Below are 16,070 nucleotides of genomic sequence, written 5' to 3' on the forward strand. Positions count from 1 at the left end.
ACAGAGCCTGAAAAGGACTGTTCTAAAAGATGTGAGTGACCTGTCTCAGTGTACTCAGAAGTTAGACTGTATGCCAGTTTTGGAACAATACATCTCATCTGCTGTTTTCTTCAAAGACAAGCATGTGATCTACCTAAATATTTTCGTCTGTAACACAGCTCTGAATTTATAAAAATCACTTTTCTCGGTTAACTGGTGTGTATAAGTGTTAAGTGCGAAGGAACTAAGGTTAAAAAAGGGGAACTTTAAAATTTCCATCTGTGTGTTTCTGTTTCACTTCATTACTAGTAGAGACTTGTTTTATAATAAACTGCTAATTTTGTTGTTCATTAAAATAACCTGGTTAGTGTGTTCTATTCTGGGAAAAAGAGTATATGATTGACCATATCGATAAGTGGGAAAATTTAAAATATGTTGCGACCTGTGGAGAAGTAGGACTAGAACAAACTGCACTCCTCTCACCTCAGTCGTAACACTTACGACCCGGTGAGAGAGAGATCCAGGGTAACCTTTCAGCCTTCACCGTGTCTTACTGTAACAGTTTAATTTTACACAGTGTTTTTAACTTCCCTTTGCTGAATCCTTGTTCACCACTGTCCAACTATAAGGCATAGAAACCAGCACAACAGGTTTTCTCAGGTTTAAAGACAAGTGAAATTTATTGAACTTAAACTCGAATTCGGTTAACACCTATGGATACACGACGCTCCCATGCTAGCAAGCATACACATGCAGATAAGGACAGAAAAATAAAGTGGAAAAGTTTCAGGCAATCTCTGAAGAGGATTTATTTTTGTTACTGTGCTTCAAACTCACTGCCGAGTCCTTGATTGTAGGTAGATTTTGCTTTTCGTTGGGGCTCAGTATTCTTCTTAAACATTGCTCATTGTAGGAGACTTTTCTCTCTTGGGGTTCATGTGTCTTCAGTGGATTCAGAGGCTTGTGAGAAAGATGGGAGCAGGCAGACAGACAGGAGGTCTTCAGTCCAGGAGCAGTCTGCTTTCTGTAGGTTCTCAGTTCAAACTCTAACAGCCAGTTAGTCATGTGACTAACTGGTCTGACCACATGTGTGTGTATTGAATTGGAGCAGGGAATAGCTCCTTTGTCTACAAGCATTGTTTGTTAATATGTAAATAGTTTTTTCAGCCAAGGTCTGGCAATTCTTGTAACAGGCTTTTTCTTCTTCCCAACAATAATTTGAAATTTAATGTGCCTCATACTTAGCAGGTGGGGGCCTGCATGACACTAGCCTGTACCTGAAGCATCTCTTCCTTCAAGATAACACATTGTTCAGTTACACTTTTTCCTGTCAGTCTTTCTATTCCATTTCATCCTGGCTAGGTCCCTTCTCATTGTATAGAAATTAGCCCGTCTAGACTACGATTTTAAACGAAATGAGCAATGGGGAGATGGTGGCGTAGTGATAATGTCACTGAACTAGTAATCCAAAGGCCCAGGCCATTGCCCTGGGGACACTGGATCAAATCCCATGGCAGCTGGTAGAATTTAAATTCAATTAATTACTAAAAACTATGGAATTGAGAGCTGGTCTCAGTAATCATGCCATGAAACTATCGACTGTTGTAAAAACCCATCTGGTACACTAATGTCCTTTAGAGAAGGAACTCAGCTGTCCTTACCTGGTCTGACCTACATGTGACTTGACCCGCAGCAATGTGGTTGACTCTTAACTGCCCTCTGAAATAACCTAGCAAGCCGCTCAGTTGTCAAGGGCAATTAGGGATGGGCAACAAATGCTGGCCTGGCCAGCAATGGTCAAATCCCATGAAAATTTTTTAAAACAGCCTTTGCTATGTTATTGGTACCAACATATGTACCACAACTTCTGGCTCACTCCCTTCCCTCTCAGAATATCCTGCATCCTCTCAGTGATGTCCTTTTACCCTGGCACCTGGGAGGCAACACACCATGTGGCATTCACTATGACAATTACAGAAATGCCTGTCTGTCCCCCAACTATGGAATTTCCTATAACGACTGCATTTCTTCACTTTGCTGCTCCCTCCTGCACCGTCCTTTGCCCATTGGTGCCTTGGTCTGGACTGCACTCCTTCAGGGCATCGTCACTCCCAGCAGTCTCCAATGCTGAGTACCTGTTTGAGAGCTTCTTGTACCTCCTGACTCTTCCTAGTCTTCCAGATGGCCGCCCACCTTGTATCCTGAACTCTTATTGCCTGTTGGGTGACCACCACCTGGAAAGTATGATCCAGAAAACTCTCCTGCTCCCTGATTCTCCACTGTCTCCAGCTGCCCCTAAAAGGTCAGAAATCCTGAGCTCGAGCTGAAGCAGCTGGAGACACTTCCTACACGCATGGTCGCCCAAGACACGTGAAGTGTCCTGGAGTTACTAACTAGTGCAGGAATTGCAAGCAATAGTTCGCAGCTGCCCATTCATGACCTAAACAAAGAACTCATTCCCTCTTAGAATCTTTTTGGTATCTTGTTTAAATTATCGATGTTATTTAATGCGTCTAGACCTGCTCTGTGCTACTACTCATTAATTCACTTACTGTTATACTCAACCTGATTGAGTTTATTAATTTCCTGCCTGCTAATTTGAAAGACTACCTAGTTTAGGAAAAACTGTTCCCATTAACTGATGGTACAAGGACTAGGGGTCACAGATTGAAGATCCTGGGCAAGAGACGCAGGGAGAATGTAAGGAAGAACTTTTATGTTACGAGTTGCAATGACCTGGAACCCACTGCCCACGAGGGTAGTGGAAACAGAGACAATCAATGATTTCAAAAGGAAATTGAATGGGCACTTGACGAAAATAAACTTGCAGGGCTACAGGGATCGAGCAGGGGTATGGGACTGACTGGATTGCTCCATGGAGAGCTAGCATGGACTCGATGGGCTGACTGGCTTCCTTCTATGCCGTAAATGACTGATTCTGATAATGCATATCAGAACAAAGTTCAAAGGAGGAAGCAAAACTTAATGCTGGAAATAGCAACAGCAGCTTTGGGGCGTTTTACTACATACAAGGCACAAAAATAAATGCAAGTTGTTGTTGTTTATAAATCAATCCCATTAATCAAAATGGTTTCAAGTTTGTGTATGGTGTTCTTTATGACATCTGAAATGCACCACTAATCAAGCACCGCTTTTATTGCATAAACAGTTTTTATTGGCACCCTTCAAGAATTCCAGGATATACTGTATATGGTTCTTTTGAGGCTAACTTAATCAGTTATTAGTGCTCAGCCAAATATTCATTGAATGCAGGAATTGCATGGGTATAAATATTTTCGTGATATAGGTACAAATGCAGAACCAAATGTAACAAATGTACAGGTGTTTCATATTCCAGTAACTATAGCATAGCATGGTTTAAATCCAATAAGGTAACGATGCAGAGTACAATCCCACACCATTTATCTTGGAGGCCACCTGCAGATTTTTTTTCTTTTTAAACAGGAGTACTATGAATTCAAATTAATTACTGAACAGAAAACATTTAACTCATAACCAAATTAGGTTAATTTTTTTTCAAAATCCAAAAACATGGAGTTCCTCTGTACCAAAAAGTCACTAACATACTATATCCTCAAGATGTTATCAGCTGCTGCCAGCAACCACTTAATCACAAATCTAAGCTCCAGAAATTGCCGAGGATGTGTCACATTAATGCTACTGCAGCCAAGATTCAAAATAAAATGTGGTTATCTGCACCAATTAATTTCAATTTCATCCCCTCACGTCATGTTTCTTATTTATAGAAAGTTACAGTTTCAGTTTGTGCTTTTAAAGCTTTTACACTAGCCTATTTATCATTTCCTTTAGTATTCCAGGAATATAAAATCAAAATTGGACCTCCAAGTTTCATGTTAAAACAGTAGTTGTTCAAGACATTGATCTGTTCTCACCCAAAAAAAATGCTAATGATAATATTGAATATTCATGCACAGGTATATTTAGTTGCTCTTTAAATATTTGTTCCATTGACTTGGACATTTACTTTAATTCAGCACTACTTAGTGCTCAATGCAAGTGCACAGAGATAATGTCAGGATAAGCAAAAATCAGTTACGGTGGTTAATTCAGTTAACTAATTGTGGTGCCGTTTAGTGCTGCTGGTGACATCCAGTGACTCAGACCACAACTAAGTGGTACAACTCATTGAAAGTACATATGTCCAGGTTACTTTACTCGAATACCTACTCCAGTTAAGTGCTGTCTTAAAAAAAAAACTCCCAATGAACGTACAGAACCACTTAAAGTATTTTACATTCCGCCACCTATTCTCATTATTGCACATGCTACCTTGCTAATTGTTTATTTGGTATTAAATTTTTTTTTTTATACAGAATATAGGCAAAGCCTCTTAGGCAGTCTCAAATTTTAAAAAAGTCAAAAATCACTTTATATTGCAGCATACTTGATCTTTTCAACTAGTGTTGAACATATACTCCCAAGTGAATTAAAAAAAAAAATCCAAGGCATCACGGGAGTGTATCACTGTCATTATAGCATCAGTGGTAATATTGATAAAACAGAATATCGTGCACTAGTGGCTAATAAACTAACAAATAAGCATCTACTCTCCTCTAAGCCCAGTGAAATTTTGACCCTTACATATATAAAGGATAATTTATCTAATGCCAGTTACTTAGGTAGAGCTAGTGACTTGGAATTTGGATTACAAAGTAGGCTATGAACAAGTTCATGCAAAGGTTGCTGAAAACGTTCAGCTTATGGGTCAGCAAGTTTATCTGGAAAGTAACTATCATACAGACCAAGGCGGCCCCAAGTTGTTCTCTGTCGAGTTAACTGATCTCAGCCAGATCAGCAGTAGGGACACCACAATTGTTCTCAAGATGATAGGTTAGAAAGGGAAACAGCTAGAGGTCTGGCTCCTGATCGCGATTTAGCAGCCACTACTAAAAGGGCAGGTGTGCAAGCTTCGAGTGGAGTAAAAGATTGGACCACGTAGTAATGCTCCATAGCTCAGCAGCCAGCTGACACTCATGAATAATGACCAACTGGACAAAATACCAGAGGACAGGTGGTGTTCATGGAACTAGAAGTCAATGCCTTCAGGAAAATGGGTGGGATAAAGAAACAAGGAAGTGTCAGCTGGCACTAGTGGATGTTAACAGATATATGCTATCTTCAACTTTAAAAAAATCAACTTCTGCACTAAAATCTTTGAATGATACTTAATGAATGCCATCATTGATCAAACTCCTTCTGTAACAATACAGACAGACATCAACCACCACCAATCAGAATATGCTACAAGAAAAGTAACCCATTCCACTGTCATGGATACCAGAACAGAAATTACCATATTCTAGGGTGATGCTGCCTGGGTCGCTTATTCTAGAGAATTATAACTTTCTTCAGCTGTTAATAAGGCTCAACTTTTGAGCTGTTGATAAAGTAAGATCGCAAGAGCAACACTGGTATATTTCTACTGTTGTCTTGCAACACCTCTCATTAACAGCACAGTCACTGCTATTGTTTAACTTAAAGAACTTCACAACTTAGTTGAAGTGTGATGAAATTTACTAAGGTCTGCAAGTCTAAATATTAGTTTGTTGCCATTTCACAATACAACTTACAGCAATGGAATCAAAAAATAATTCACTGTAATGGTGGCATGCCCTGCTGTTTAAACAATAAGAAAATATAGTCATTACTCTGTAGAGCTGGTTTGAGAGTTACCAATTTATACACTAAAAAGAAAAATTGGATAAGAGCAATGCAATATCCTGCATTTAATTCTAGTTTCTAAACCATCGTACTTTACCCTGCATTTTAATAACTGTCAAACGGAAAACTCAGCAGTCATTAGAAGTGAAATTTAGTGCATTAATAGCTACAAGGGATAAAGATGCTGTAACGTGATGCATGCAAATCAAACTTTGAAATATGGTATTATCCATTAATCACTGGGCCAATTTCAACTATTTTCAGGACACTTTCTTCTGATGTGCACGTGTACATCAATACATATTTTGTTTATGCAAAGCATTTGCACGCAAAGATTTGATGCTTTAGCAGCCGTCAATTTCAAATACAACATCTTCGAATTGAAGGGATATATTTTGTTAAATCCCCAATTCAGTACTGATTTTTGCAAATTGGTGTAGAAAGTACAGTTTCAAAAACATTCGAAAAGTGTATAATGATGCACAACCTTTTACTTTTTACAGTATTATAGCAGCAGGTTTAGATACTGTGTCAACAAGTCTCTAATACACAGATACCATTTCCTTCCTCTCACCTACATACTATACTATCATATTTTACCCAGGTTTCCCCTTAAAGCAACATATGTCTGTAAATAGCAACTGCACACCATCTACGTGCACCATTACTCTACAAGGTCAAATAAGTCTTCCCTTGGGTCTGCACTAGGAGGTCTGATTATTAACTGATTATTCTGCTCACAGATTGTAGGGTGGGAAACTCATCATCCTCAAAATGTGAAGTCTTGTGGGTGACAAAGTCTTTCTGGGTCAGCACCTGTTGGCATGTGGGACACACCTGGCAGTCGAACTCTGAGTTAACAGTGGTTTGCCATGCATTTTTCTTGTTCTTTTTTGATTTGTTTGACCCTTGTTTCTCTCTCAAGTCCTTATGAGCAGAAAGGAGCTCCTGTTGCTTGGCTGTATCTGGCAGTAAAACAAGCAGTTCATTGAATATCTTCAAGAAATTTTCTCCCAGAAGTTCTCTGCAGCTCCTATAATAGTCTGCAGCAGAAATTCGACCCTATGAAAGCAAAAGAAAGGTGGTGTAAAAAGGTAAGTCAACCACAATCCATCAGATTCCAATAAGCTTGATAGAACCTTTAGATCCCTACTAAAGACAGAAAAGTTGTATTAGGAATCGAGTTTTTAATCCAGACAGATTGGAGTAAGCAGTATTTTTAATGCACAGCCAGCCCAGTAGCCAGGAGACTTTGGCAGAAAGCTACCACAATTCAACTGGGCAGTTTCACTCAGATCACAAGAACGTTAATTATACTGGTGCCGTAGATTCTGAAATAGTATGAGAGAGTGTTTCACTTTTGATTTGCTTTCACCACACTTAATCTGGGTGATTCAGGATACCAAAATTGCAAGACTCATTAATTGCTCAGTCTGGACATCCTTTAACTTAATGAGCACAAAATTAATCAATGTTTTAAAAAAAATTAAAAGATACTGGGGCAAAAACAGGCATTGGGGGACTTGGCTGCCAATTATTAAAACTGCTAGAGTTTCATACCCATTAATTTAATTCCCAGTATTTCACCCAAAACATGTTCCAGCCATGAGCCTTTTGTAAATGAAACTAAAGAAAAATGTGGTGCAGAAAATTATATGCGAAAACTCTTACAAGGGTAGCAATAGTCCAAGAAAAGATAAGCGATCCTCTATTAACATTATATTATGCTTACTAATGCAGCTTACCTGTCTGAATTGCCCAGATTGAGTCTTAAATTTGTTGAATTTTGTTTCATCATTGTGCAAAAGTGTGTTTATTGACTGGATTAGTTCAACATTCCTCTGCTTAAAGTTTTCAGGAAGGAGGTAAATATTTGATGATGGTAGAGATCTACATTTAAAGCAAATTAAGAATTATTTTTAAAACCAGATGAAAGAGGGGCAAGAAAATCAACACCAGCAATCATTTGTTGTCTCTTACCTTCCCACTCTTGTACCCCCCCCTTAAATAGGAACACTTGATATGTCAGGCTAGCATGCATGCCATTACCAAGTGGGAATTCATGGGTAGAAGGCACACCAAGGGCGACCCAAATTTTAATAACCATTTTTTTTTTTACATTGATTCCTTTTAAGTTTAGAACAAGTACCATTAAATCAGGACTACAATTTAAATCCACGTACAATTCACACAGGTCAAGGTAATAAAACCATGGAAAAATAGCACACACCTGATTCTAATATACAATAAATGTGAAAAATCTAGAAAAATCAGTTATTTCATGCAATAGCTGTAATACAAGCAGAATAAAAATTCTATGATCATTCATGGCACAACAGAACTTTTACTTTAAAACATAGCTGTCAGGAAAATGAAATATATCCACTTTTCATACACTATAATGTAACTAAACTGCCTGTCGTTCCTTGCATGGTTCTTAAAGATACTGCAGTATGAAGCATTTATGAAGCACCCTAGCAATACTACAACACCTAATGATATTCAATTATACTTTCCGAAGAAGGGTCACTGACCCGAAACGTTAACTCTGCTTCTCTTTCCACAGATGCTGCCAGACCTGCTGAGTGAATCCAGCATTTCTTGTTTTTGTTTCAATTATACTTTATTTTCTACTAAACACCCTGCATCACATCAGATCTTCAGAATCGCTACATGCGCACAACGTAGATCTGTTTTGCCATAAAATCTTATTACAAATTGGAGAATAATGGATAGCTAAAAATCATTACCAGTCTATACTTCAATAGAGGGCTTCTGATAGCTGAAGCCCAAACATTTTTGTGCTATTTTTCCTCCTGATGGCAATTCCAGAGATATTCAGGGCCCCAAGTGTCGACAGACTATTTAGAAGTTAAGAGCATCACAGCTAATTCTGATCCTATTCTCAAATGCCGTCCACTGTTCCTGTCAGGTGTCAAGAATGTTAACACTCCAGGTCCATGGCCACAGTAACCAAATATAAATACTCGCCTGACTAGATCAGTTAACACCCCAGCAGAGATGAGAGATTAAACCTGGGACATCTTTCTATCTTCATTCTCCACCTGGCTCAATGAATTTACTACCTGAGCCAAAGGAACAGGGTGGGTGGGGGGTGCTTTTATTTAAGTGAAACACACATTAGCCCTTCTAGTCAGATTTCCACTATACTATTCTAGGTTCACAGCTAAATTTTTTTGATGGCTCTGGCGAAGGGACTTGCAGCAGGCCTCTCAGTACTGGTTGGCGGCCAGCATTGGTGTGCGCACTAACAACTGGGTGAATCTCCTCCTCCCTGGCAAAGAACTTCGCCTCCACTCAGCAACTCCTTTCATAAAACAGCAGTGGAGATCAGGAATTCACTGACTAGCTAGGAAATCCTAGAATCATCAAAATCGAATTGTTCGCAAACTGTGCTGTATTTGCTTCATTAGTAAGATACACAAGACTACTGGAGTGTCTCAGCTTAAAACAGTAGAAAATTCTGTTGCTAGGGACAATCAGTGGACAGCTCAACATGCTACTGGATCTCAGTAATCTGTGTAGCCCTCAACGGAGTCGAATAAAGCAGTTGGCCAGTCAAACCACTATTTTCAAAACTACAATGGAGCAGAACATTGCAAAGTCACAGTGCTCTCCACATAAATACAGCAAGTTCTTCCCAAAAGCAACAGTAGCCTGGGTTTTATTGTGGAACAGCTCATGAAACAGGATTTCACTATTCAGCAGTTTTCCAAAGTTACCAGACAAGTGCCTTATAAAAAAAAAATTCTCATTCTCTGCAACAATGCAAGCTGTGGTAGAGATTCTCAGATTAAAACAAAATCCAAGCCAGTTGAAGCACCCTCAGATTACACTCTCAGGAAACAGAAATTAATTGCACTGTTTTGACAGGGAGATCCACCAGTACTGAACCTCTGTTTTTTTTTTAAAGTGGATAACAAAAGAAGAATTGCCTCATAGTGGAAAGTAATTTACATACTGTTTTGGTGCTGGAATCAGAGGCTCGCTGATGTTTGAATTCAGAGGGACACCAGTAAAGCCAGGAGGGGGTTTACTAACAGGGGCAGTCAATCCTGGTGGAGGAGGAAGGTTGGATGGTGGGCTCTTCACTGGTAATAAGTTGTTAAAACCTAGATAAAAAATAAATTCAGAATTAAATGTCTGAAATTCGCTAAAACTTCAAATTGCTTATAAAAAAGGAAAATCTAGATATTTTAGCAGTCATTACGGTAATTTAACACTGCCAAAGCAAAGCACTCATTAGCTCACTACACTGAACCACTAGCATCAAGCCTCTGATCTCACATTTACCTATCTAATGTTCAAGCCCCACCTGCCTTTTCGGAAACTCTATCTCCATGCATTTTCTTAGCCTCCAAATATTGATGCAAGCACATACCCATTGTTCAGTATACAATCCTTAGAACCGCTTCTCCATAAAGAGATGGCTCCCATTTTGACTAGAAGCATTTAGTTCTTACAAATAAAATTTCAGTGACCCATGTTTTAAAATGGCTGAAGTTTACATAGTGTCAGGAATATCCATGCAAACCTGAAACACATTTTAAAACAACGCAGTGCATTGTTCAAATGATGGCAGACTTGAAGCCTGGAAATCTGTGATAACATGTCTATACTGAGATATCAACTGCAAGGTAGACAATTTAAAAACATTTTCAATCATCTACAATTAAAGATTTTGAAAGTTAAGAATTACTATATAGAACAAACTTAAAGGCTTTGTATCTGAATGCACAAAGCATTCGGAATAAAATTAATGAGTTAACAGCGCAAATAGAGACGAATGGATATGATTTAGTGGCGATTACGGAGACGTGGTTGCAGAAAAACCAGGTTTGGGAATTGAATATCCAAGGGTACTCAGTATTGTAGAAGGATAGGCAGGAAGAAAAAGGAGGTATAGCTTTGTTAGTAAAGGAAGATATCAGTGCTGTAGTGAGAAACGATATAGGCACTGGAGATCAAGACGTAGAATCAGACTGGGTAGAAATAATAGCAAGGGAAAGTAGTCCCTGGTGGGTGTAATCTATAGATCCCCAAACAGTAGTTCCGCAGTGGGGCACAGTATAAATCAGGAAATACTGGGGGCTTGTACAGCAATAATCATGGGTGATTTTAATATGCATATAGACTGGATTAAACAAATTGGCAAAGGTAGCGCGAGTGAGAGTTCATTGACTGTATAAGAAATTGTTTTTGAGAGCAATATGTTGTGGAACCAACCAGGGAGCAGGCTATTCTAGATTTGGTATTGTGTAATGAGGTGGGATTAATTAATGATCTCATAGTTAAGGAGCCTCTAGGAAAGAGCGATCATAGCATGCTAGAATTTCAAATTCAGTTTGAGGGCGAGAAACTGGAGTCCCACATTAACATTCTAGAGTTAAACAAGGGTAATTACATAGGCATGAGGACAGATTTGGCCCTAGTGGACTGGGCAGGAAGGCTGAAAGGTAGGACAGTTGATGAGCAGTGGCAGATGTTTGAGATATTCTATTCCTCCCAACTAAAATATATTCCAGAGAGGAAGAAAGGTGAAAAACATCGAAGGCTAAGCAAGGAAGTTAAGGATAACAAAGACAAAAACTAAGGCATACCATATTGCAAAGGCCAGTGGCAGGCTGGAAGATTGGGAAACTTCTAAAGATCAAAGGGTTACTAAAAAAGCAATAAAAAGAGCAAAGATAAATTATGAAAGAAAACTAGCGCAAAATAAAAAAACGGACAGCAAAGGCTGAGATAAGTATATAAAAGGAAAGAGAGTAGCTAAAGTGAATGTTTCTCCCTTGGAGGATGAGACTGGGGAGTTAATAGAGGGGAACACAGAAATTGTGGAGACACTAAATCAGTATTTTGCCTCAGTTTTCAGGGTGGAGGACACTAGTACCATCCCAATAGTAACAGGTAATGCAGAGGTTATAGAATGAGAGGAACGTAGAAAAATCATCACTAGGGAAAAAATACTGAGCAAACTATTGGGATTGAAGGCAGACAAGTCCCCAGGGCCAATATCCTAGGGTCTTAAAGGAAGTGGCAACGAAGATAGTGGACCCATTGGTTATAATATTCCAAAATTCCCTGGATGCGGGAAAGGTTCCAGTGGATTGAAAAAAAGTTAATATAACGCCCTTATTTAAAAAGGGAGGGAGGCAGAAAGTAGGAAACTATAGACCAGTTAGTTTAACATCCGTCATTGGGAAATTGTTAGAATCCATTATTAAGGAAGTAATAACAGGACATTTAGAAAGTCAAAACGCAATCCACAGTCAGTATGGTTTTATGAAGGATAAATCGTGTTTGACTAATTTGCTAGAGTTCTTCAAAGCTGTGACACGCAAAGTGGATAATGGGGATCCTGTAGGTGTAGTATATCTGGACATCCAGAAGGCATTTGATAAGGTGTCGCACAAAGGTTAATACACAAGGTAAGATCAAATGGGGCTAGGGCAATTTATTAGCTTGGATAGAGGATTGGCTAACCAACAGAAAACAAACATAGTCGGGATAAATGGGTCTTTTTCTGGTTGGCAAGATATAACTAGTGGGGTGCCACAGGGATTCGGTCCCCAACTATTTACAATCTATATTAATTACTTGGATGCAGGGATAGAGGTCCTATCGCGAAGTTTGCAGATGACACTAAAATAGGTGGGATAGTAAGTTGCAATAAAGAAATAAGAAATTTACAAATGGATATGGATAGGTTAGGTGAATGGGCCAAAATTTAGCAGATGGAGTTTAATGTGGATAAGTGTGAGGTTATCCATTTTGGTCGGAAGAATACAAAGGCAAATTATCTAAATGAAGAGAAACTTCAGAGTGCTTCGGTGCAGAGGGATCTGGGTGTCCTTGTGCATGAATCGCAGGAGGCTAGTATGCAGGTACAACAGGTAATAAGGAAGGCAAATGGAATTTTGGCATTTATTGCTAAAGGAATAGAAAATAAAAGTAGGGAAGTGTTGCTGCAACTGTACCAGGCATTAGTGAGATCGCACCTGGAGTATTGCGTACAGTTTTGGTCCCCTTACTCGAGGAAGGATGTAGTTGCATTGGAGGCTGTTCAGAGGAGGTTCACTAGATTGATTCCAGGGATGAATCTTTTAAGATGTATCTAGACAGATACATGAATGGGCAGGAAGCAAAGAGATACAGACCCTTAGAAAATAGGCGACATGTTTAGGTAGAGGATCTGGATCGGCGCAGGCTTGGAGGGCTGAAGGGCCTGTTCCTGTGCTGTAATTTTCTTTGTTCTTATGAGGAGTTTGTCTTATGAAGAGAGATTGAGCAGTTTAGGCCTTTAATCTCTAGAGTTTAGAAGAATGAGGGGAGATCTAATTGAGGTATATAAGATGATTAAGGGGATTGACAAAGTAGACGGAGAGAGGATGTTGCCTCTTGTGGGGCAACTAGAATGAGGGGTCATAGTTTTAGGATAAGGGGTAGCAGATTTAAAACAGAGATGAGAAGAAATTAGTTCTCTCAAAGGGTCACGAGTCTGTGGAATTCACTACCCCAGAGTGTGGTGGACACCACGACATTGAGTAAATTTAAGGAGACAGATTTTTAATTAGTAATGGATTGAAGGGTTATGGAGAACGGGCAGGAAAGTGGAGTTGAGGCTGAGATGAGATCATCCATGATCGTATTGAATGGTAGGCCAGGCTCGAGGGGCTAAATTGCCCACTCCTGCTCCTAGTTCTTATGTTCTTGTTATTTTCTAAAGGTTTGGCCATAAATACAGCTGGTTATTTTAAGCCCTACAGTGGTGAATAGTCCCATCTTGGGACTCCCTTAAGTTAATTTTAGTTAAGCATAGTTGAATATACAACCATCTCATTTCGTTTTAGCTTGCATGCATAATATCTATCAATTCTCCAAGAAACAACCCGAAGTTCATTTTTAATGAATTACTCAAGCACCAGTATATAGGCGAACACAGCAGCCAATTTAAGAAAAGCAAGTTCCCACATTGATGAAATTAATGACTAGTTAGCTTTTTTGAAAAAAATTTGATGTTGTTGACATGGGGCGTGGGGAGGAGGAAAAATAACTAGCACATAGGAGAACTTCCAATTGAAGTGCCATTTAAACCACAAGATTAAGGGCGGGGAGATGGTGGTGGGAGTATGTGGCTTAATACATCAAAAAGACAGCATCTCTAACAATACAATATTTCCTTAGTACCCCACTAAAATGGCAGCCTAGATCAAATGCTAAAATCCTGCACTGGGGCTCAAACCCACTACCAGCTAACTGAAACAAAGCTGCTACCCAATCACCCAAACTGATTAAACCACCATCTCACTATTGTAGGATACACTGACTTTTTAAAGCTTTCTCCAGGCAGTAGCAGAAAGCTCTGTGTTCACTTACAATAGGTCAAAAGGCATGTACTCCTCCCAGGCAACAAGTTTATAATTCCAGTCAAAAGTACAATTTTAGAAATGTTTCCTAGTTGTTGTGAAATCTGTTGCTTCTTCCAATGTTCCCTTGAAGCTCTGAAATGTGTTACCAGACTAGTAATCCAGCGAACGCAACTTCAAATATCAATATGGCTGTTTGAGAATTTGAATTCAGTATTAAAAATACCTTAGAATTAAAAGTTAATTAGGAAAACTAACCACAAAGCCAGCAGACCATCAGTAAAAACGCAACGGAATCACTAATATCTTTAGGAAGGAAACACACTGTCCTCAACCAGTCTGACCTACATTCTCTCCAGTCAGTTGACTCAACTGTCCTCTCAAGTAGGCTAGCAAGTCGGTCAGTTCTATCAGCCTGCTACAGAGAAACTAGGGATGGGCAATAAATGCCAGCTTTGCTCAGATACAGAAAATATTTTTTAAAAGGTCACTAAAAATTGTGATCTGATGGAAGGCCTGAACGATAATCAGTCAGGATCCTCATGAAAAGGACAAAGTCTTGTGGAAAAATGTTAGCATTCTGAGCCAAAATAACACAAGAATACAAGAAATAGGTGCAGAAGTAGACCATATGGCCCATCAAGCCTGCTCCGCCATTCAATACGATCATGGCTGATCTTGGGCTTCAATTCCACTTTCCTGCCTGCTCCCCATATCCCTGGATTCCCTGCGAGACCAAAGATCTATCTATCCCAGCCTTAGGTGTATTCAACGATACAGCATCCACAATCCTCTGGGGTAGAGAATTCCAAAGATTCACAACCCTTTTTGAGTGCAGTAATTTCTCCTCATCTCAGTCCTGAATGATTGGTCCCTTATTCTGAGACTGTGCCCCGCTTTCTAGATTCCCCGACCAGCGGAAACAATCTCTCAGCTTCTAGCTATCTCAATTAGATCGCCTTTTATTCTTCTAAACTCCAGAGAATATAGGCCCAATTTACTTAGCCTATCATAGAACAACCCCGTCATCCCAGAGACCAATTTAGTAAATCTTCACTGCACTGTCTCCAGTACAAGTATATCCTTTCTTAAATGTGGAGACCAAAACTGCGTACAGTATTCCAGGTGCGGTCTCACCAAAGCCCTATACAATTTTAGTAAGGCATCTTTATTCCTGTACTCCAATCGCCTTGCAATAAAGGTCAACATGTCATTTACCTTCCTAATAGCCTGCTGCACCTGCATGTTAACTTTGTGCATTCCTTGTACAAGTACACCCAAGTCTCTCTGAACAACAACTTACCATTAATATAAAGTGTAAATAGCTGAGGCCCCAGTACTGATCCTTGCAGCACCCCATTATTCGCTGCCTACCAATTTGAAAATGTCCTACTTCCAATGTGCCAGGACCATTCCTGAATGTACAGAATTCTGGAAAATCATAGATAGCGCATCCACTACCTCTGCAGCTACCTTTTAGAGCCTTAGGGTGTAGGCCATCTCGTCCCGGGGACTTGTCAAATTTTAGTCCAAGTTTCTCCAATACCTTTTCTCGGCTGATTTCAATATCTTTAATTTCCTCACTCTTTTAACCCCTAGGTTACTGCCTATTTCTGGTATGGAACTTGTGTCTTCTACTGAGAAGACAGACAAAATATTTGTTCAATGGCTCTGCCTTTTCCTCATTTGCCATGGCGATTTCTCCTGTCTCTGCCCCTAAGGGACCAACATCTACTTTAGCTGCTCTCTTTCTTTTTATGTACTTGTAAAAGCTCTTACAATCTGTTTTTATATTGCTAGTTAGTTTACTCTCATTCTATTTTTTCCCCTTATCAACTTTTTGTTGGCCCTTTGCTGGTTTCTAAAACACCCCCAATCCTCAGTTGCTCCTTTTTTTTGCAACATTGTAAGCCTCTTCTTTTAGTCTAATACTCTCCTTAACATCCTGAATAAGCCACGGATGGGTCTTTGACGAGTTTTTGTTTTTAAACGAAATGTACT

The 16,070-nt window shown here is 39.4% G+C and overlaps 1 protein-coding gene across 1 annotated transcript in view; it reads right to left on the reverse strand.

The window, feature by feature from the left end:
• Positions 1–3,131: 3,131 nt before the first annotated feature.
• Positions 3,132–16,070, reverse strand: part of znf598 (zinc finger protein 598) — a 56,777-nt gene continuing 43,838 nt past the window's right edge. The window contains exons 10-12 of the mRNA XM_068055756.1: positions 9,665–9,815; positions 7,428–7,572; positions 3,132–6,744 (exon numbers count right to left, since the gene is read on the reverse strand). Coding sequence (XP_067911857.1) covers positions 6,403–6,744; positions 7,428–7,572; positions 9,665–9,815 — 638 coding nt within the window. The 3' untranslated portion in view covers positions 3,132–6,402. The remainder of the gene's footprint in view (positions 6,745–7,427; positions 7,573–9,664; positions 9,816–16,070) is intronic.

Source organism: Heterodontus francisci, chromosome 24 (assembly GCF_036365525.1).
Source record: "Heterodontus francisci isolate sHetFra1 chromosome 24, sHetFra1.hap1, whole genome shotgun sequence".
In the NCBI taxonomy this organism is placed as follows: Eukaryota; Metazoa; Chordata; class Chondrichthyes; order Heterodontiformes; family Heterodontidae; genus Heterodontus; species Heterodontus francisci.